At 46.9% G+C, this 19,195-nt stretch overlaps 1 protein-coding gene and 1 long non-coding RNA gene across 5 annotated transcripts in view; one reads left to right on the plus strand and one right to left on the minus strand.

Moving 5' to 3' along the window:
• Positions 1-6,053: 6,053 nt before the first annotated feature.
• LOC122544541 (histone H4-like) lies at positions 6,054-7,590 on the minus strand. The gene has a single exon (XM_043683854.1). The coding sequence runs from the start codon at positions 7,464-7,466 to the stop codon at positions 6,990-6,992; it is 477 nt and encodes a 158-aa protein (XP_043539789.1). The 5' UTR covers positions 7,467-7,590; the 3' UTR covers positions 6,054-6,989.
• A 114-nt stretch (positions 7,591-7,704) lies between these two features.
• The window catches only part of LOC122544652, a 112,132-nt gene continuing 100,641 nt past the window's right edge, over positions 7,705-19,195 (plus strand). For 2 of the 4 annotated variants that reach the window (XR_006310411.1, XR_006310409.1), the window contains exons 1-3: positions 7,705-7,745; positions 8,494-8,600; positions 14,466-14,546. This is a non-coding gene — a long non-coding RNA (uncharacterized LOC122544652). Of the gene's footprint in view, positions 7,746-8,493; positions 8,601-14,465; positions 15,152-17,873; positions 18,218-19,195 lie in introns of those variants that run through there. The other 2 variants (XR_006310410.1, XR_006310408.1) reach the window with 2 other exon arrangements.

The following is a 19,195-nucleotide window of genomic DNA, read 5'->3' on the forward strand; positions in this document are numbered from 1 at the left end:
CTCTGCTGGGTTGTAGAGGGGAGGAATGTGTTATTCTCACTCCTCCCTCCCAGACTGTTTTTCCGGGGGCCTTGGCCCTGGGGGAGGACCTTTTCCCCGAGGAGCCGGGCGTCCCTGTGTCGGGAGAGGAGCGGGGCCCTGAGCCTCTGCTGCCCGACGACCCGAACGCGGGGCGTTCCGGGAAGGGTTGCGTCGAGGAAGGTACCGCCGGTGACCCTGGGGGTAGGGTCTGTATCAGTGGTGCTGGAAGAGCACAGCAATTCAGGCAGCATCCGAGGACGGGCAAAAGCCCTTCATCAGGAAAGGGAACTGGGCCCCTTCCCCGCCCGCCCTCACCTGATAAACCAGGGGCAGGACAGGAAGTGACACGGCTGTCCCTCCCCACCCTGGCCACGCCCCCTGTATTCCCCCAGCCAATCGTATTCCGGGAAAAGCTGGGGGGGGTACTTGATGAAGGGCTTTTGCCCGAAACGTCGATTTTGCCTGTCCTCGGATGCTGCCTGAATTGCTGTGCTCTTTCAGCACCACTGATCCAGAATCTGGTTTCCAGCATCTGCAGTCATTGTTTTTACCTGGGGGTAGGGTCGCCGGGGGTTTGAGGCCAGTTGGCAGTGCCGGACCAGCCCCATCCTCTCGGTGGGGGAGGGGTCGGTAACCGAAGGCGATCTCCCGGAGGAGGGTTCGAGATCGGTGGGGGACGACGTGGACTCTGTCTGCAGTGACATTTTCGAGTCCCGGGTGCCCCCCAACGATCTCCTCCCCCTCGAGGAACTCCGAGAATTTGTCGAGGAAATTCTGAGTCGCCAGGATAGAGCCCAACTCGCACTCGACCGCTGGAGCTCCTTTGAAAGAGTTTACTGGTCGGCCCATGCTGCTCGTCAGGTGCCTGGGCTTGACGTAAATGAGTGAAAGCGAGTCAGGAACTTCCTGGGGGCACTCCTGGTGAGGGCGAGTGACTTCTGTGCCCCTCCCCCGTCCTCCCAGTAAATGGATATATCGGTTTTTAACTGTACTGGTGGTGGTTGCACAACGCTTCCGACATGGAGACAACTATAGCCAGCCTCAACAGCAACGGCAGCAGGGAATCACAGCACAGATTCCAGACCCTTTCGGTCCTCCGGGACGGGAGGTATGCGGTGTCCTTCCTGCAAGAAACCCACACTACCCCAGGAGACTAAGCGACCTGGCTCCTGGAGTGGGGTGGGGGGGGTCGACATGAGTCACCTCACCGCAGATCTGGCTATCTTGTTGGCCCTGCATTTTCAGCCGGAGATTTTGGTGGTCAGGGAGCCTGTGCCAGGCCGTTTGCTTCACCTGACTGGGGGACGCGGTGCTTCACTTGGTGAACGTCTACACTCCTCTGGCTGGACTGAGGCAAGCGAGCTTCTTCGAAGAAGTGTCCGCTCATCTCGCCTCCATCGACGAGAACCAGTGCATCGTCCTCGGGGGAGATTTTAACTGCGTCCTCGAGGGCAGGGACCACGGCGGTGCCCGCACTGGTTGGGCGTCGGGGAGGAGGTTGGGGGACTTGGTCAAGTCTGGCGGAATCTCTATCCCGACTCCATTGCCTTCACCTTCGTGAAGATTCTGGTCGGAGCGTCCAGAATCGACCTCCTGTATGTTTTGCGGGCGTACGCCTCCTGTTTTCCGAAGGCCTCCATGCGGCAGGTGTCGTACACGGACCATCACCTGGTGTGGGCAGAACTCCTTCCGTTCGGCGCCAGGCTCGGCTCCGCGTACCGGCACTTTAACAACCTGCTGCTGGAGGACGAGCGGTTCCGGGACTCGTTTCGTTGTTTCTGGGCAAGCTGGAGAAGGAAGCGGGGAAGCTTCCCCTTTGAGGCTATGGTGGGACGTGGGCAAGGCTCACGTCCGCGTCTTCTGTCAGGAGTATGCGAGGGGGTCGACAAAGAGGCGGAAATCCAGGATCGGGAAGTTGGAGAGGGAGATGCTCGACCTGGAGTCACGCCTCGGTTAGCCTGACGCGGACCCGGCCTGTACGGGGCGTACGAAGAGAAGAAGGCCGCGCTCTGGGACCTGCAGCTCCTCGGGGCGCATACGTGAGGTCGTGGATCCAGCTCCTCCAGGACCTGGACCGCAGCTCCCCCTTCTTCTACTCGCTGGAAAAAAGGTGTGGCACCTGTCAGCAGCTCCTTGTGTTGCTGGCCGACGACGGGTCCCTCGTCTCGGATCCGGAGGGGATCAGGGCCCACGTCCGAAAGTATTACACGGTTCTGTTCTCTCCGGATCCGTCCAGAGAGGATGCTCGCAGAGTTCTGTGGGAGGACCTGCCGCAGCTCGGCCCGGAGGACGCCGGAAGGCTCGATGCTCCCGTCGCTTTAGAGGAGCTGACCGGCGCCCTCGACTGGCTCTCGAGGGGAAGACCTCGGGGCTGGACGGGCTGACTGTGGAGTTCTTCAGGACGTTCTGGGACTCCTGGGGAGCGACTACGCACAAATCCTGGGGGGGTGTCTAAATGCTGGAGAGCTGCCCCTTTCTTGGCGCAGGGCTGTCATCGTCCTGCTGCCAAAGAAGGGGGATCTTCGTTCTTTGAAGAACTGGTGTCCGATCTCCCTCCTCAGCACGGACTACAAAATCTTCGCCAGGCTGTTGTCTTCTTGTCTGGCCTCCGTGCTGGCCCACGTGATTCACCCGGACCAGTCCTACATGGTCCCGGGCCGGAGGATACACGACAACGTTCACCTGGTCCAGGACCTGATCCATTTCTGTCGATGGACTGGTCTGCCGAGCGCCTTCCTGTCTCTTGACCAGGAGAAGGCATTCGACAGGGTCGATCACGAGTACCTGCTCGGGACTCTGCGGGCATTCGGGTTCGGGATGTAGTTCGTCGCCCGGAACCGACTTTTGTACGCTGTCGCAGAGTGTCTGGTTAAAGTTAACGGTACCCTGATGGCGCCCCTTCGCTTCGGGAGAGGAGTGTGTCAAGGCTGCCCCCTGTCCGGCCAGCTGTATTCCCTGTGCATGGAGCCTTTCCTGCGCCTCTTGCGGAGGAGGTTGTCGGGGCTGGTTCTGCGCGGCGCGGGCACGGGGGTGGTCCTCTCGGCCTACGCTGACTTTCACTGACCCGGCGAGGATGCGCGAGTGCCAGGCCGTGTACTCGGCAGCGTCTTCCGGCAGGATCAACTGGGCCAAATGTTCCGGACTACTGGTCGGTCTGTGGTGGGTGGACTCTTTGCCGGAGGAGTTACGGGGGTTCAGCTGGAGTACCACCCATTTCCTTTACCTGGGGGTCTAACTCAGCCCGGCTGAGGAATCCTGGCTGGTCAACTGGCAGGAGCTGGAGACCAAAGTCTCGGCTCGCCTAGGCCGCTGGACAGGACTGCTCCGAGTGCTATCTTACAGGAGTCGAGTGCTGGTCATAAACCAGCTGGTGGCCGCCATGCTGTGGTAGCGGCTGGTCACTTTGGTCCCTCCTCCTGGCTTTGTCGCTGACATTCAGAGAACGTTGGTCGACTTCTTCTGGGACAAAAAGTTGCACTGGGTCACCGCGCAGGTTCTGAGTCTCCCTATTGAGGAGGGCAGTCAGTCGCTGTTGTGCGTCCACACCCAGGTTGCGACGTTCCGCCTTCAGACCTTGCAGTGATACCTTTACGTCGAGCCTCCTCCTAGGTGGTGCGCCCTGGCAATGTATTTTTTTCCGCCAGGTGCGTAGCCTCAACTACGACACGCAACTCCTGTTCGTCGACCGTGACGGTTTGGAGGTTGCCCTCAAGACGTTGCCTGTCTTTTACCAGGACCTGATCACTGTTTGGAACATAGTCGAATCGCATCGCGCCTACCCTCCGGCAGGAGTAGCGGCTGTCGTCAGGGAGCCGTTGCTCAGGAATCTGCACCTCCGTACTCGCGGGTTCGAGTGGCTGTCGGAGGGGAGGGCCGTGGCGGCGAGAATGACCATGGTCGGGGAACGTGCTGGGTGCCAGGGGCCTGGGCTGGATGCTGCCGCAGGACATAGCGAGCAGGGCAGCGGTAGACGTCCGGTACGTGGCCACAGCCATCCGACGCCTTAAAATGGCGGTGCTCGGACCCGACGTAGTGCACCAGTTGGAGGATGCTCAGGTGTGCGGTGGGATCCCGTCCGTACTCACCCCAGCCCGGACAGAATTTCAGATTGGCCCCAAGGTCCCCTACTTCCCGCGGGAGCCTGTGCCCCAAAACCTGAGCCGCCTCCAGAATTTTAATTTTGTTCCCTTCCAGGGGGTAAAAAGGAGGGCCCTATATAGACTTCTGCTGCACACCGTCCACCTCTTCTCCCACCGTCCGGACACGCCTTGGCGTGCCCATTTGCCACCGGGCGGTGGGGATCCCCAGTGGAGGGCTCTCTACACGGGAGTCCTCCCACTTTCTCTCGGGGATCTGGGGTGGAGGGTGCTGCACGCAGCGGTCCCCTGCAACTGCAGATTGTAGTGGTTCACGGACTCCTAGCCCAACTGCTTGTTCTGTGGCGCTGTGGAGACCATGGACCATGTGTATATTGGGTGTGGGCATTTGCACTCCCTTTTTGATTTTCTCAAAAACCTCCTCTGCTTTTGGTTGCACTTCAGTCCCACGCTCCTGATCTTCGGGCACCTGGTATGGAGGAGGAAGGGCAGGTCTGAAGACCTCCTCGTGGGTCTGCTCCTGGGCCTGGCCAAACTGGCCATCAACAGGACCAGGCAGCGGGCCGTGGAGGGGGTCGTTAGGGCTGACTGCCTGCCCCTGTTCAGCGGTTACGTTAGAGCCCGGGTGTCCTTGGAGAAGGAGCACACGGTGTCCACCAACACCCTGGAGTTGCTCAGGAAGAGGTGGGCGCCGCAGGGAGTGGAGTGCATTATTTCCCCCTCCGACTCTATTTTGATTTAGTCGCTACCCTCCCCTTCACTGTTTTGATCACACAGCATTGCCCTTTGAGGTGAAGGGCAGTGCTTGTCACTGGCCACTCGAGTGTTTTCCTATCTTCCTGGTGGTGGAAATTGAATAAAGATTCGTGCACTTTGTGTCTCTCAGTGTCTCACACCTACACCATGGGTGCTGGGGAAAAATAAGCACTACCGCAGTTAGGTGGTAGTGTGGGGGTTTAAAAAAAGAGAGAAAAAAAACAAAGTTAAAGTCATAGATATATAAAGCATGTTAACAGTTGCTGGTTAACAGACATTCGCGTAAGGTTGAGAAATGTTATAAATCCCTAAATGAAACTGCAAGACGCCTAAATGAAAAGTGCAGCAACGTGGTTTAGTTTCAGCTTCTTCTCAAGGTTTAGAAAATAACCCACTCTCAAGATCAGAAATGGACAGATACAGATCGGCAAATGAGGGAGAGTAAGACCGTGTGAAGTACACATTTGTAAACTAAAAGTAAATTAACATGAGTATTAATGTTTTTTGAACTTCCTCAGTTTTTGTACTTCATTATTCAGGTAAGACATACTCCTTTGTTTGGAGATTGGCGGGCTTTTCAGATTGGAAAGAAAGCGGTTGATGAATTGGCGCCTGTCGATTCCGCCCACCTCCCCGTGCCCGCACTCGATTGGGGGAAAGAGGCAGATTTCTGATTGGGAGCTGACCAATCCGAAATTTCCGCCCCACCATTCCTCCCGAAGCTATAAGAGGCCGCAATGTGGGCGGATTATAGCTTTCTCTGAAAGTGGTTGTGAAATTGGGAACGTGTCTGGAAGAGAAAAGGGCGGTGGGAAAGAGAGAGAGCGTATTCAACAGCAGTTAGTCATTTTTCAGCTGTAAAAGGAGGGAATGCGGTAAAGTGAGATTGTAAAGTTTGGTTTTTCGATTATGAAACTAATCAACGTGTACGTTGTCGTGCATCCTCCTGCTCTTTTATACGTGATGGCGAAAATAAGCCGTTGATCTCTTGGCGTCATTTTTTACCTTTCTCTCCTGCGTCCACCTCACCAAGCCGCGTTAACACAAAGTGGGTCAATGAGGAGATGGGTTTTTTCCATAAATATTTAACCGAATACTAAAATTTGATGTGAAAATCATCTAATTATATTTCCGCAATCCCGGAATGAAGATCTCATTAGTTGCAAATTCACTGCCGCTGCCTTCCGTTTTGTTTTTAACTAAATTCCAAGAAAAATACAGTACTAATATCCCTTATCGCTTCCTACTCTCTCTGGATGAGCAACTGAACTTGTATCCGCCGTGAATCAATCGAAAAACCGCCGATTTAAACATCCTAAAAGCTAAAACTGTACACTGATAAAATTACAGAACCACACTTGATCAATAACTTTTATTTCATCCAGACTATTACTTGCCCGAAGACAATTTGTAATCCCTGCCTGAACGGGCAGATGGAAAAAACGCGCCACATAAACACATCCGCAGGCTCCCAGAGTGTTATGCCTGGGCAATATAATTACTGTAATACATAGCATTAATGACTGGATTCCATAATAAATAAAAACAAATTATTATTTATGGCATAGGACAGCCAGGTACACATTGATATTATTACTGGGATGGACAGATATTCACGAAAAAGACGATCGACGGTCACGGGGAGCAGGCACGAGAATAAGTTTGAGAAATATCACCCATGGCAGAACAAGCTGGATTGGCAGAATGGGCTAATGCTGCTGCTACATTTACAATTTCAAGTCACGATGCGATTCTTTACATGGACTAACCAGGTTGCACAACAGTAGAGTCTCGATTGGCCGAATAGCCTCTTATCTACATGGTAGGAATACTTGCAATTATAAATTCACCGGGCACGGTAAACAGCAACAAAGTGAACTGTCCACACCGAATGCTCTGCCGTACTGCGGAACACAGTATTAGTATATTTTCAGAACTGAAATAATTTTAAAAGTCGCGATAAACGTGAAATAACCAGCTAACGTGAAATAAACGTGACGTTCCTCTCAGCATGCGCTGCCTTCCCCGTCCTCAGGTCTCCGCTCTCTATCGGAGGGTTTGAGTGGCTCTGAAAAGAGCCTTTGGGTTCGCTGGAAAAGGGTCGCTTTATTATACTCAGCCGCCGAATCCATAGAGAGTGCGGCCCTGGCGTTTCAGAGCGTACACCACATCCATGGCGGTGACCGTCTTGCGCTTGGCGTGTTCAGTGTAGGTGACCGCATCCCTGATCACATTCTCCAGGAAAACCTTCAGCACCCCGCGGGTCTCCTCGTAGATCAAGCCCGAGATACGCTTGACCCCGCCACGGCGAGCCAGGCGCCGGATGGCTGGTTTGGTGATACCCTGGATGTTATCACGGAGCACTTTGCGGTGCCGCTTCGCTCCGCCTTTTCCCAGGCCTTTACCTCCTTTGCCTCTTCCAGACATCACGCTTCTCCACTCCAATCGCTGTCGAATGAGAGCCGAGCTGCCTCCCCTTCCTTTTTTATACAGCCCGGTCCGACCTGACTGAGAAAGGGCTGACAGAGAGTGAGGGGCGGGTCCGGAGAGGAAACTGAATGACAGACAGAGCAGGGAAATGGCTTTGATCATCCAGCTCCGCCTCCAGCTCACTCCCGCCCCAACTGTATCTGGGACTGAACCTTTTCTCCCCAAAGCTGTTCCTGACCCGAGGAGCGCATGCGTGAGGCCCTCCCCCAGCGCTGCCGTTGAGGAGCATTTACTCAGTGAGTGCAAGAGGTTTGTTTGAAACAGACCGCAATGGAGAGATCAGCGCCCAGGGAAGCGACGGAACAGCAGGCTCCTTCCAGCAGCACATCGGGATGGGAGCCTGGGACACAGAGGGGGCTCCGAGACCGGGATTGATTCGGGGTGAGTTCAGGGAGAACCGGGGGCTGTTTGTAAGAGGCCGAGCGGAGCAGGAACTGGTCCCGGAACTTGGAGTGAGCGGGCTGGGGGGAAGAGAGAGGCCTTTCTCGGGCTGTGTGTGGGCCTGCTGAGGGAGGCAGAGCGGGAAGAAGCTGCTGAGGGACATTGTTGTGGTTTGCAATCCTCTGAACCCTGTTTTAACTTCATTCTGTTTTCCCGCTGTTCCTTGAGGTTGTGTGGACCAACTGTAGGAATGTGATACTCTTGTAAAAGGACATACAACTAGGGTCTTGGTAAAAACATTAGAAATAGCGCCGTTTTTCCTCTTTCCAACAGGTAGTTGGGGAGTTGGATATTGAACTGTGTAAGCATCCTGGTAGTTGAGTAGTCCCATTCATGGTGCTGGGCAGATATTGCTCAGTTTCTGGATCTCACTCAACTGATATCAAGTTAAAAATCGCACAACACCAGGTTATTGTCCAACAGGTTTTTTTGGAAGCTCCTGATGTGTGATGTTTAACATTGTGCACCCCGGTCCAACACCGGCATCTCCAAATCAATTGGTATCGAATCACTTGAAAAACAAACACAATCCCCAGACAAGGAGCAGCTCAGAGCAACAATGGAATCAGATCCGTGGTTCTGGTTAAGTTGTTGGCTTTAAATAAAAAAAACACATCCTAATTCATATGCAATGAATGTGATAATGATCAGTTCAATATTGCCAGACGAGCCTCGTGTTGATTTACAGGTGGTGACCCTGTGTCTTCCTCCAGAAAAACACCTGAGGGACTAAGACACTGTAATACTTCCTCAGTTTAAAGCAAAGAGTGACCAGCTGCCTCTAACAAACGGAAGGTATGTAGCCCATTGACGTTTACACACCAGTGTTGAAGATAGATAAACTGACTCCTCATCCAAAATAGACATTCAGGAACTGCATTAAAATCTGCAGTTTTTAAGGGCAATTTCAAAGTTACAATGAAGATAGACAAATAGGCCACATTGTTGCAACGTTTCAACAACCATCCGTGAAGGAGGGGGTTAAGCACAGAGATGGAAGGAAACTGTGCTCATCGACAGGGCATGAGTTATCGAAGAGTCGTCCAGTCATAGAAACATATAGCATGGAAACAGAGCCTTCGGTCCAACTTGTCCATGATGACCAGATATTCTAGTCTCGTCTAGTTCCATTTGCCAGCACTTCATCCATCTCTCTCTAAACCCTTCCTGTTGATATTGTTAAAGTATTTAAGACAGCCCAGGGAATTCCTAGTGGACTCAGACCTATAAGCCTCTCTTAGTTCGTCCTGGAGATTGTACTCTTTGGTAGTCTGGTATAAAAACCTCGTACAAACAGTTTAGTTTAATTTTAGCCTTCCCCTTTATTTACTAATAGTATCACTGTTACAACGTAACATTGACACCTATAATCCAGGCAAGCTGAGATTCTAAAACCTTAGAAAAATAGGATACCAGCTCTTCCTTTAAGAGCCCTCACAGGCTACTCCACTCTTCTGTCACAAACAGGCTTCCTTTTTACAAACTTTTACAAAAAACACTGCATGTTCTTAATTAGACAGACAGTGGAAAGGCAATAATTCGTAAGGAAGAGAAGTTAATTAACAGATCTGTGTGCGCTTAGCTGATCATTCCTGTAGGCCCTTAGCCATCCATCAGGTGGGAAAAACAGATTCAGCCGAGTCAGTGCCTGTTGGTGAGGTCAGACCCCATCATAAAGAGGTATCAATCTAAACTAAGTGGGAGAGGTCATAAGGTAACCTTGCATAGAGTTTGCATTTCATAATCAGTGATGGCTACTCAAAATCATCATAAAGTCGTAAAATGCAAATAAATTTAAAGCATTCACATCTCTCACACACTAAGAATTCATTATAATTGATAGGACCTGACCGTTTATTACAAGGCTTTTGACATGCTGTCATTAATTTCACAAGTTAACAACTGTGAATATTATCACTGTGTCCTTCTTACACAGATTCATTGATGTTAAGGCAAATGTTCTTGATTGCTTTAGAGCATCCTGTTATCACTTGGTGAGAACAGATTTTTTTAATCTTCTGTACATCCTAGGTTCCCCCTTTTGTGGTCTGATGCCTCCCTGCCTGTCCTGTTTATTTTCTTGTGTTCTATAATTCAACATTACATTTAGTCTAAGTATTTAAGGACAAGTTTTAAGGCTTTCTCATTATACTCACTCAGACGCCTTTTAAATGTTATAATTGTACCAGGCTCCACCACTTCTACATGCGCCTTATGATTTTATAAACGTCTATAAGGTCACTCTCCAGGGAAAACAGCTCCAGCCTATTCAGCCTCTGCCTATAAGTCAAATCCTCCAACCGGGATGAAGCATATTTACATGGAGTTTATGTGTCACTGAGAAGGACAGAATTAATCCTTTACTGAATAGTTGTCACATCCAGAGATGACAATTAAATAATGTGAATTTCAAACAGACAATCTATGCAGGTAGCTCATGTGCTACTCGCAACATGTCCTTTCTATAACCCACTGGCAATATAACTTGATAAACTTCTGCCCATTCTCATCTGCCTGAATATGATGTTCTCCATTTCCTCATTAAGACATCATTTTAAAGATAATAACAATCAGGGATACATTTGGATTCGTTTTGTGTATGCCTTTTGATACACTTGCTTTAAATTTTATCTTTTTGCTTTAACTCAGTTAATGTACCTGAGCTAAAGATGTCTGCTTTGTCATCTCTGTTCCTGGTGTGTCTCAACTATCTGATCAGACAGGATCTCTGCTAATTTCCCTTCAACTTCCTTATCTGTACTCTTTGAACTTTCCTGTTTCAACTGGTGACTTTGTGACCTTGTTACCACAGTCAGGAAACATCCCAGTTGTCTGAACTTGCATTGGCTTTTCAACCACAGTCAGCACTCCCACCAGTGATTCAGCAACATCATTAGCAAAGACAAATTGTATTCCTGGAGCTGAGCATTTGTCCAGTACTCCTACTATGACTTCTCCCCTCTTCACGGGACACTCTAACCTCACTTCTTACAATTGAGTATTTCTTATTTCAATGTGAATTCCCGTTACTCGTACCTTTTCTGGCAGATGTCCTTCGGAGGTACATATATCCTCATCTTTTAGCATCACAGATTGAGAGGATCCTTGTATCTCTGAATATTGTTACCTCTTCACCTGCTGCTCCTGGTGTATGTGAGTAAAATTTACCTTCTGACCAGCTTGTATATTTTGGTGCAGCTTTCTCGTCTCCACAGTGCTCTCTGTTACCACTCCAACAAAATTCACTGGCTTATCCTGTTTTCCTACATCTGGCTTCTAAGTGCTTTTCCTAACCCACTAATACTGATTCCATGTGGCCTACTTTTTTGACTTCTCTTTCCCCTTCAAGGGTTTTCTTTTTACCCTGTGGTAAATCATCCTTATGCTCTTCACAGAGATCTACTTTTTATTTTCCATGTGAGAATTTCTCTTAGCCACAATTATTATCTCTCATGGATTCAAATTGATTTTGGCAGCCCAATTTTGATTTATTGATCAACTCAATTATCAGCCATTTCTGATGCCAGTCTTGCTCTTACACATGAGTTCTCATTACTTCTGGAAGTGATTTTTTGAACTCCTGTCTAAGTGCCAATTTCCAAAGTTCAAAGTCCCTCTTTCTTCCTTTCCTCACTCTTCTTTTCTCTCTTTTCTCCCTTTCAATCGTAATTCAAACTGTTTCGTTTCTGTTGCCCTTGACTTTTGCCTCTAACTTGAGTTGTTTCATTTTCAATTGCATGTTAGCCATCTCTGAAGATGGCGTTTCCAGCCAATTTAAATGTTGAGCTATTGCTGTAGTTATCGCTCATTTCCTCGTGGGTGGAGGCAGGTCAAGCTCCAGCCGGTCTGCTAATTCCAGCAGCTTGACATTAATCACTTTTTGCAAAAATCTGAAGCCACTTCTTCCATTCCAGCCAATTTAAATGTTGAGCTATTACTGTAGTTATCGCCCATTTCCTCGGTGGGTGGAGGCAGGTCAAGCTCCAGCCGGTGTGCTAATTCCAGCAGCTTGACATTAATCACTTTTTGCAAAAATCTGAAGCCACTTCTTCCACCCCCAGAAAACTCTTGACTCAGAGCAATTGGTATCCCAAGCACTTTTTCCTAATGAAAGGCTGATGCCTGAAACATTGATTCTCCTTCTCAGATGCTGCCTGACCTTGCTTTTCCAGTGCTACATTCTCGCCTCTGATCTCCAGCATCTGCCGTCCTCACTTTCTCCAAGCGCTGTTTAAACCAATTGAATTCAACATTCGGAACAAAAGACGCTAAGACTTATCCTTCACTGTCTTTGAGTCCAACAACCCGAATCCCAAATCAGAACTACAGAATAAATTCTGCAAACAGCCCTCAGCCTGTTATGGAAAAGGCCAGACCCCCTCCAAACATTTCAACAAAGTAACCCAGACCCTAACTTTGCTAGTTGTTTTAAGCAGGTATAACGAAGATATTCCAGGGGGGGATGCAGCTGGTCAAACTAGTAGTTTTAAACAAAACAGTTTGATTTACGAATTTACCGAATGATACACAAACAAAAGAGTACAGAATACTAAATAACTTAAAAATCCAAAAACCCAACAGATTATATCAATTTAATGATGGTGGGTTCAACATTTACAACAATCCCCATAAACACCTCTTGGCACAAAAGGTAAAATCAAACACAGGGTCTTACAGGAGAGATGTAAGAGAGAGTGTACCAGCATGGACCTGCTTCTTTGGGTTCAGCAGCTTTTTCAACTGTCTGACTGCTTTCAGTCAATAGCCAGACAGCCAAAAACCAAATCAAACCACAGAAAAGCTGAGCTGGTAAAACTGGGATACTCCCCTTTCATTGTACAAGTGTTCTATTTAAAAATGTGGAAGCCTTTTGCCTGGGGCATTACCTGTTAGCTATAATCAAAATGGCCCTAAAACCCATCAACTTCGACTTTACAAGTTGTTAAAGGAGCAGCAGCATCACAGCAGACTGGGTGAAGAAGTAAAAGCCCACGGGATACAGGGTCATGTGCTGAATTGGATCCAAAGTTGGTTCAGTCACAGGAAAGAAAGGATAATGGTCAATGGTGGCCATTGTGAATGGAAAGCTGGTTTAAGTGGTGCTCTGCATGGCTCAAACCTGAGCTGTTTGGTTTATACATTAATGATTTGGAGTTGAATATGTTGGGCAAATTTGTGAAATTTGCAGACGACACAAAAATTGGCCGTGTAGTGGATAGTGTGGAGGATAGCTGTAAGCTCCAAACCTATATGGATGATTTGGTGGAGTGGGCAGGAAAGTGGCAGAGTTCAGCTGTGATAAGTATTGGGGAATGCATTTTGGAAAGTCAGACAATAAATGGGAATAGACAGTAAATGGGAATATACTGAGAGGGGCAGATGAAGTGAGAGATCTTAGTGTGCAAATGCACAGGTCCCTAAAGATAGATGTGGTTGTAAAGAAGGCACATGGAACCTCATTGGCAGATGGGTGCCTACAAAAATAGGGAAATAACAATGAAACTGTATGAAGCACTGGCGGCTACAACAGAAGATGTGTGTGCAGTCGGGTCACCACGTTACAGGAAGGACGTCATTGCTGTGGAGAGAGTGCAGAGGAGATTTACTCAAATGTTGTCAGGGCTGGTGAATTGTAGCTATTTGGAGAGGTTGGGGTTGTATTCCTTGGAGCCGAGGTGCCATGATTAAGGAATACAGGGTGACCTCACATTCGTGGGTCCGGTTATCGCGGTATATAAAGGAGAATGTTCCTGGAACATATCCACCACGGCTACGGCGGGTCTACAGTACTAAATAGTGAGCTACCCAATGAAGACGCAGCACTCTGAAAGTGTGCACTTCCATATAAACCTGTTGAACTATAACCTGATGTTTACTAACTAGTGAGAGGGAGCCATTAGGTAGGAGGAACCCATTTCCTTTGGCAGAGAGTTCAAAAACCAGGGATCACTGATTTAAGCTCAGTGGTTGTAGGATTAGATGATATGAGCAATTTTTTTATGCAGAGAGTGGTGGGTATCTGGAATTCACTGCCTGATTTGGAGGTGCAGGCAGAGACCTTACTTTTTTTTTAAACAAAAATTCTATGGAACTGCACCTCAAGTGTTGTAAACTGCAAGGTTACTGGCTGTGGCAGGATGGTGGCATGAGAAAGGGCACCTGGGTGTGGTGGCATTGGCTTGGACAAGATGGACTGAATGCCCTCTTCCCCCCCCCTCCCCCGATGCTGTATTATTTTTATGATTCTCTAGTTATCGATGAGACCAGACCAGTCAATGCTGTGTGAATGTAAATATATTTACCATACAGCAAAAGTTACCGTTTGATAATTACACCCACACATTCACCAAGCAGGAACTGGCAGGTATAGATCAATAACTGAACTCACATATCCACATACCCACTTGCATCAGTTGCCCCCATTCATGGAGCTGTATGGGTATTGTTTAGTTTCCGAATCTCACTCAACTGGTGTTAGAATTTTAAGAAAAAAATGGACAAAGAGCAGCTTTGAGCAGGAGTGGAATCAGACCTGTGGTTCTGTTTAAATTGCTGGCTTTAAACAACAAACCCTAATGATCATTAACTGAATGTTACATTGATGTTGCCAATCACAACTGAGGTTGATTTACAGGAGGTATCTCTTCTGTCTTCCTCCAGGCAAGTACACAAGGACCAAGACAATGTAATATTCCCCCGGTACAGAGCCAAATGTGACCAGCTGCTTCAAACAAACAGCAGGTATGTTACTGCGGTCAGAGCGAAGAACATCCTTTCCACAGTCACAGAGTGGATTGAGTCAGGTTCACATTGAGCTCCATTTCCAGAGAGATATGTTCAAACCAAGAGTCAAACACGACCAAGGAAATAAAGTTTATATTTTTTAATCTATATTCTCAATGCATGCTACCCATTTCCAATCAATTTGAATGAATCCTCATCCGAAATATACATTGCATTAAATCTGAACATAGAAAGGTACAGCACAGGAACGGGTCCTTCAGCCCACGATGTTGTGCCGAACATGACATCAAATGAAATTTAATCCCTTCTGCCTGCCCATGGTCCATATCCCTCCATTTCTTGCATGTTAATTTGCTTATTGTTAAGTCCCTTCAATACCTTTATCGTATCTACCTCCATCAGCACCCCTGGCAGTGCGTTCCACTCCTACCGCTCTCTACATTAAAAGAAACTGCACCGTGGGTCTCCTTTGAGATTTCCCTGTCTCACCTTATATGCATGCCTCTTAGTTTTAGACATTTCAGCTCTTGGAAATAGATTCTGACCGTCAATCTTAAGCATGTATCTCATAATATTATGGAGTTCTGGATATAGGTTTGCTCACTGAGATGGAAGGTTTGCTTTCAGACGTTTTGTAGTTAATCATCAGTGAGCCTCTGGATGAAGCACTGGTGGTATGGCCCGCTTTCTGTTTATATGTGTAGGTTTCCTTGGGTTCATGATGTCATTTCCTGTGGTGGTGTCATTTAGTGTTCATTTTCTCCAGGGTGGTAAATGGGATCCAAGTCAATCTGTTTGTTGATGGATTTCTAGTTGGAATACCATGCTTCTTGGAGTTCTATTGCATGTCTCGGTTTGACTTGTCCTAGGATGGATGTGTTGTCACAGTTGAAGTGGTGTCCTTCCTCACGGCACGGTGGCACAGAGGTTAGCACTGCTGCCTCGCAGCGTCAGAGACCCGGGTTCAATTCCCGCCTCAGGTGACTGACTGTGTGGAGTTTGCACGTTCTCCCCGTGTCTGCGTGGGTTTCCTCCGGGTGCTCCGGTTTCCTCCCACAGTCCAAAGTAAATGTAGTGGTATGGGTGGGTTGCGCTTCGGCGGGGTGGTGTGGACTTCTTGGGCCGAAGGGCCTGTTTCCACACTGTAAGTAATCTAATCTAATCTAATTTCACCTGTATGTCAGGATACTAGTGAGAGTGGGTCATGTCTTTTTGTGGCTAGTTGATGTTCATGTATCCCGGTGGCTAGTTTTCTGCCTGTTTGTCCAATGCAGTGGACACATAAATAGAAAGCAGGCCATACCACCAGTGCTTCATCCGGAGGCTCACTGATAATGGTACCTAATATGGTGACAAAACATCTGAAAAGGAACCTTCCAGCTTCGTGAGAGAACCTAGATCCAGAACCTCAACCTGAGCTACAACTCTTCTCAAATTTTTACAGACTTCTATTAAGTCTGCCCTCAGCCTTTGCTGCTCAGAAGAAAACTGCTTGGGTTTTTCTAACTTCTCTTTATAGCTCATACCCTCTAGACAACATTCTGGCAAACCTCTTCTGCACCCTCTCTAAATTCTCCACGTCCTTCCTGTAATGTGCTGACCACAATTGAAAAATCACACAACACCAGATTACAGTCCAGCAGGTTCATTTGGAAGTACTATTTTTCAGAGCTCTGCTCCTTCATCAGGTAGCCATGAAACAGGAACATGAGACACAGAATCTTTCACAAAAGACTATAGTGTTATGCAACTGAAATGATATTTAAAGAAACCTAGATTGCTGTTCAGTGTTTCATCTTTTAGAATGGGTTGCAGGTTTCAGTTCATTAATATATACATCCCAGTACTTCTTTTAAGTCACATTCCAAAGATAACTTCAGACTTTATTTAAAAGAGGGTGACATCTCAACTCAGTGGAATAAAGGTGTAAGGTTAGAGTCTGTCTGTATCCCACTCTTGAGTCAGACTGGTTCTCTTGCCAAAGTAGGAAGATATAAAGTATTACATGGATTGACTGCCTGCAGGTTGTGTTCTCTTTTGAGCAAAATAGAATGCATCTGCAAATATAATCCTGCAAATGCACATTCACCCCAGAGACTTGCATGTGTGTGTGAGAGAGAGAAAGCATTTGAGTGTGAGTACACATGCAAATGTGTGTGTGTATGCTTGGTAAAGTGTGTACGAGTGCAATAGAGTATAAGCCTGTGAGAGGATGTGTGCATGGATGGGAGTGTGGGGGGTTGTTTTGTATGTGTGTATGAGGGAAAGTGTGTGGATGAGAGAGGGTCTGCATGAGTGTGTGGTATGACAGGAACCCAAGGTCCCGATTGAGGTTGTCCTCACAGGTTCTGAACTATAAAGGATACTTTAAACGTTAAAATCGAGGTGAACAAATAGACGATGCTGTTAGTTTGAACAGCCAAATGTGAGGTAGATAGTGAGCACATTGAAGGATACATTTCAGCTATCAGTAACTGAGAATGACAATTAATCTTTTGTCACTTACATAGACACAGCAATCAAATAATATGAATTCCAAATGCACACTGTGTCAAGGCCTTCCACAGAGTGATTAATGTGTAGCTACGTAACTGAATGTTTCCCCCATGCCCCATCTCTGTCTCACTCACACACACACACGCACTCTCTGACTTATGAGTTTCAAAAACATACACCATCCTGGCACACATTACAATGTCTAACAGCCATGCAGTTCCATTGATATTGCAAGTAACACAAAATGTTAGGATCAAAATGATTTCTACCCACAGATCCTTTGTCAGAGAGACCTATAGCACAGAGTCAGGCCATTTGAAACATTTGAGTTTGCACTGATCAGAAACAATCAGCTAACAATTTTCATCCTGATCAGCCAGCATCCAATTGCATAAATGGATCATGGTAGCAGAGGAGCTTACCATCCCCATGTTTATCACAACATAATTCTGCATTTCTTCATATTGCAGTAGAAGATTGTTTTGTCTGTTTCAATCCAACCAGAAACTTTTTTTTAGATATTTATGTGCTTCATTCAAAATTGTTGCAATTTTCTACAAAGAGCTCTGCACTCCTCCTCCTCTTCCCTTGGATGCATCACAAAAAAAGTGTGAAATCTGGCTGCAATTTTCATAATGTATCTGTGGAATCTAATAACCATTCTTCAAAGCAGTGGAGAATAGGGACAAAAAAGCCAAAATTGTTAGGTTTGTAGAATTGCACATTTTATCTTCATGCAAAGTTCAACACTGCTTTTGTTCAATAAATAAATTGTCACTGCATGACAAAAAATAAAAGTCATTTTCCTTTCCTCCTCCCTACCTCTAGAGCAACGCAAAAGTACTGCTAATGGTGCATCATCACACTCCAGAGCAGGGGAATGTTCTGTCGACATCAGAAATAAGAAGTGAATTAGCCAATTGTCTTTTCTGTACAAGGAACATTGTGGTCAGTCAGCTACAATGCAGCTGAATTGTTCACCACCGTTTCTCTTAGTTGCAAATGGATTCAGTTTACATTGATTGTTACTTCAGCAGTGTTCAGAAAAGTACATCTCTATGCACTGAAACAAAAATTGATGGCATTCTGAAGACCAACATTTTATATCATTACTCTCTGTTAGAGTCCGCACTATCCAAGATACAAAAGGTCCATTGTGTTTCCTATCTTGACTCGGAGGAGCAGTACAGAATCCTTTCTGTTGTAGTGTGTTACGTTTTCGCTTGCACATGATTCCTACAGGCACTAACAATTAAAGAACTTCAGCTGTTTCCTATCCACTACAGGAGATGTGCTGTCAGTCTGTATCTCAGTTCAAGAGTAAACTCACTCACTCTCAGCCACTGGATGCTGAATGGAAAATAATACAATTTGGCCTCAATTATTTCCAGATATGAATTGACACTCAACATCACTTATCACAGCTGAGGATATGCAGCACCTGATAAAGTTTACTATACGTGCACATACATGCACTGTAAAAATAAATTGAGACTGAAATGCAATAAAATTAAGCATCATTGAAAAAAGTTTATTTACAGAGTATATGCTACACTCAGACAAAAAAAAACACAACTGAATATAGGTGAATGAGATCCAGTAAATCTCCAATGACCCCTCTCCACAGCTTGAGGATCCTTCCTAAAATAAAGTGCCCAGAACTGAACACAAATGTGATCTGACCAATGTTGTGTGATTGAGATTATGGAAAACCTATCAAAACTAGCACTATAGTTATTAAAAGTTAGATGTCTGCAGAATTGATGTCAAATTGTCCTTTCCATATAGACACTGACAATGAGTGGATGAAGTTCTCATTCCCAACAATTACTGCAGAATTGATGCATAAGAGAATGTCCCAGTACAGATACAATGAGCTGAATGGTCTGCTTCTGAGCTGTGCCATATCAGCGATTCTAATTTTGGTGAGAAAGGAGATGACATGCTGTTGTGTTGCATATTGGTATTAAAAATATCATACAAAAATGGACTGGCATGCAGAACAAAACTCATTTTCACAAACAAAAACACCAATAATGTCTGGGTACAAAAATTCAAACTAAATGTCTCAGTGATATCACAGATCCCAGACTCTCTCCCCAAACAAGAAATGTGTGACCATAATTCAGAATGGTTCTCAGAATAAAGCA

This window comes from Chiloscyllium plagiosum, chromosome 50, assembly GCF_004010195.1.
Source record: "Chiloscyllium plagiosum isolate BGI_BamShark_2017 chromosome 50, ASM401019v2, whole genome shotgun sequence".
Lineage (NCBI taxonomy): Eukaryota > Metazoa > Chordata > Chondrichthyes > Orectolobiformes > Hemiscylliidae > Chiloscyllium > Chiloscyllium plagiosum.

Bases quoted from the DNA above. Each gene is read 5' to 3' on its own strand.
- LOC122544541 (XM_043683854.1), bottom strand. From the start codon at position 7,466: ATGATCAAAGCCATTTCCCTGCTCTGTCTGTCATTCAGTTTCCTCTCC.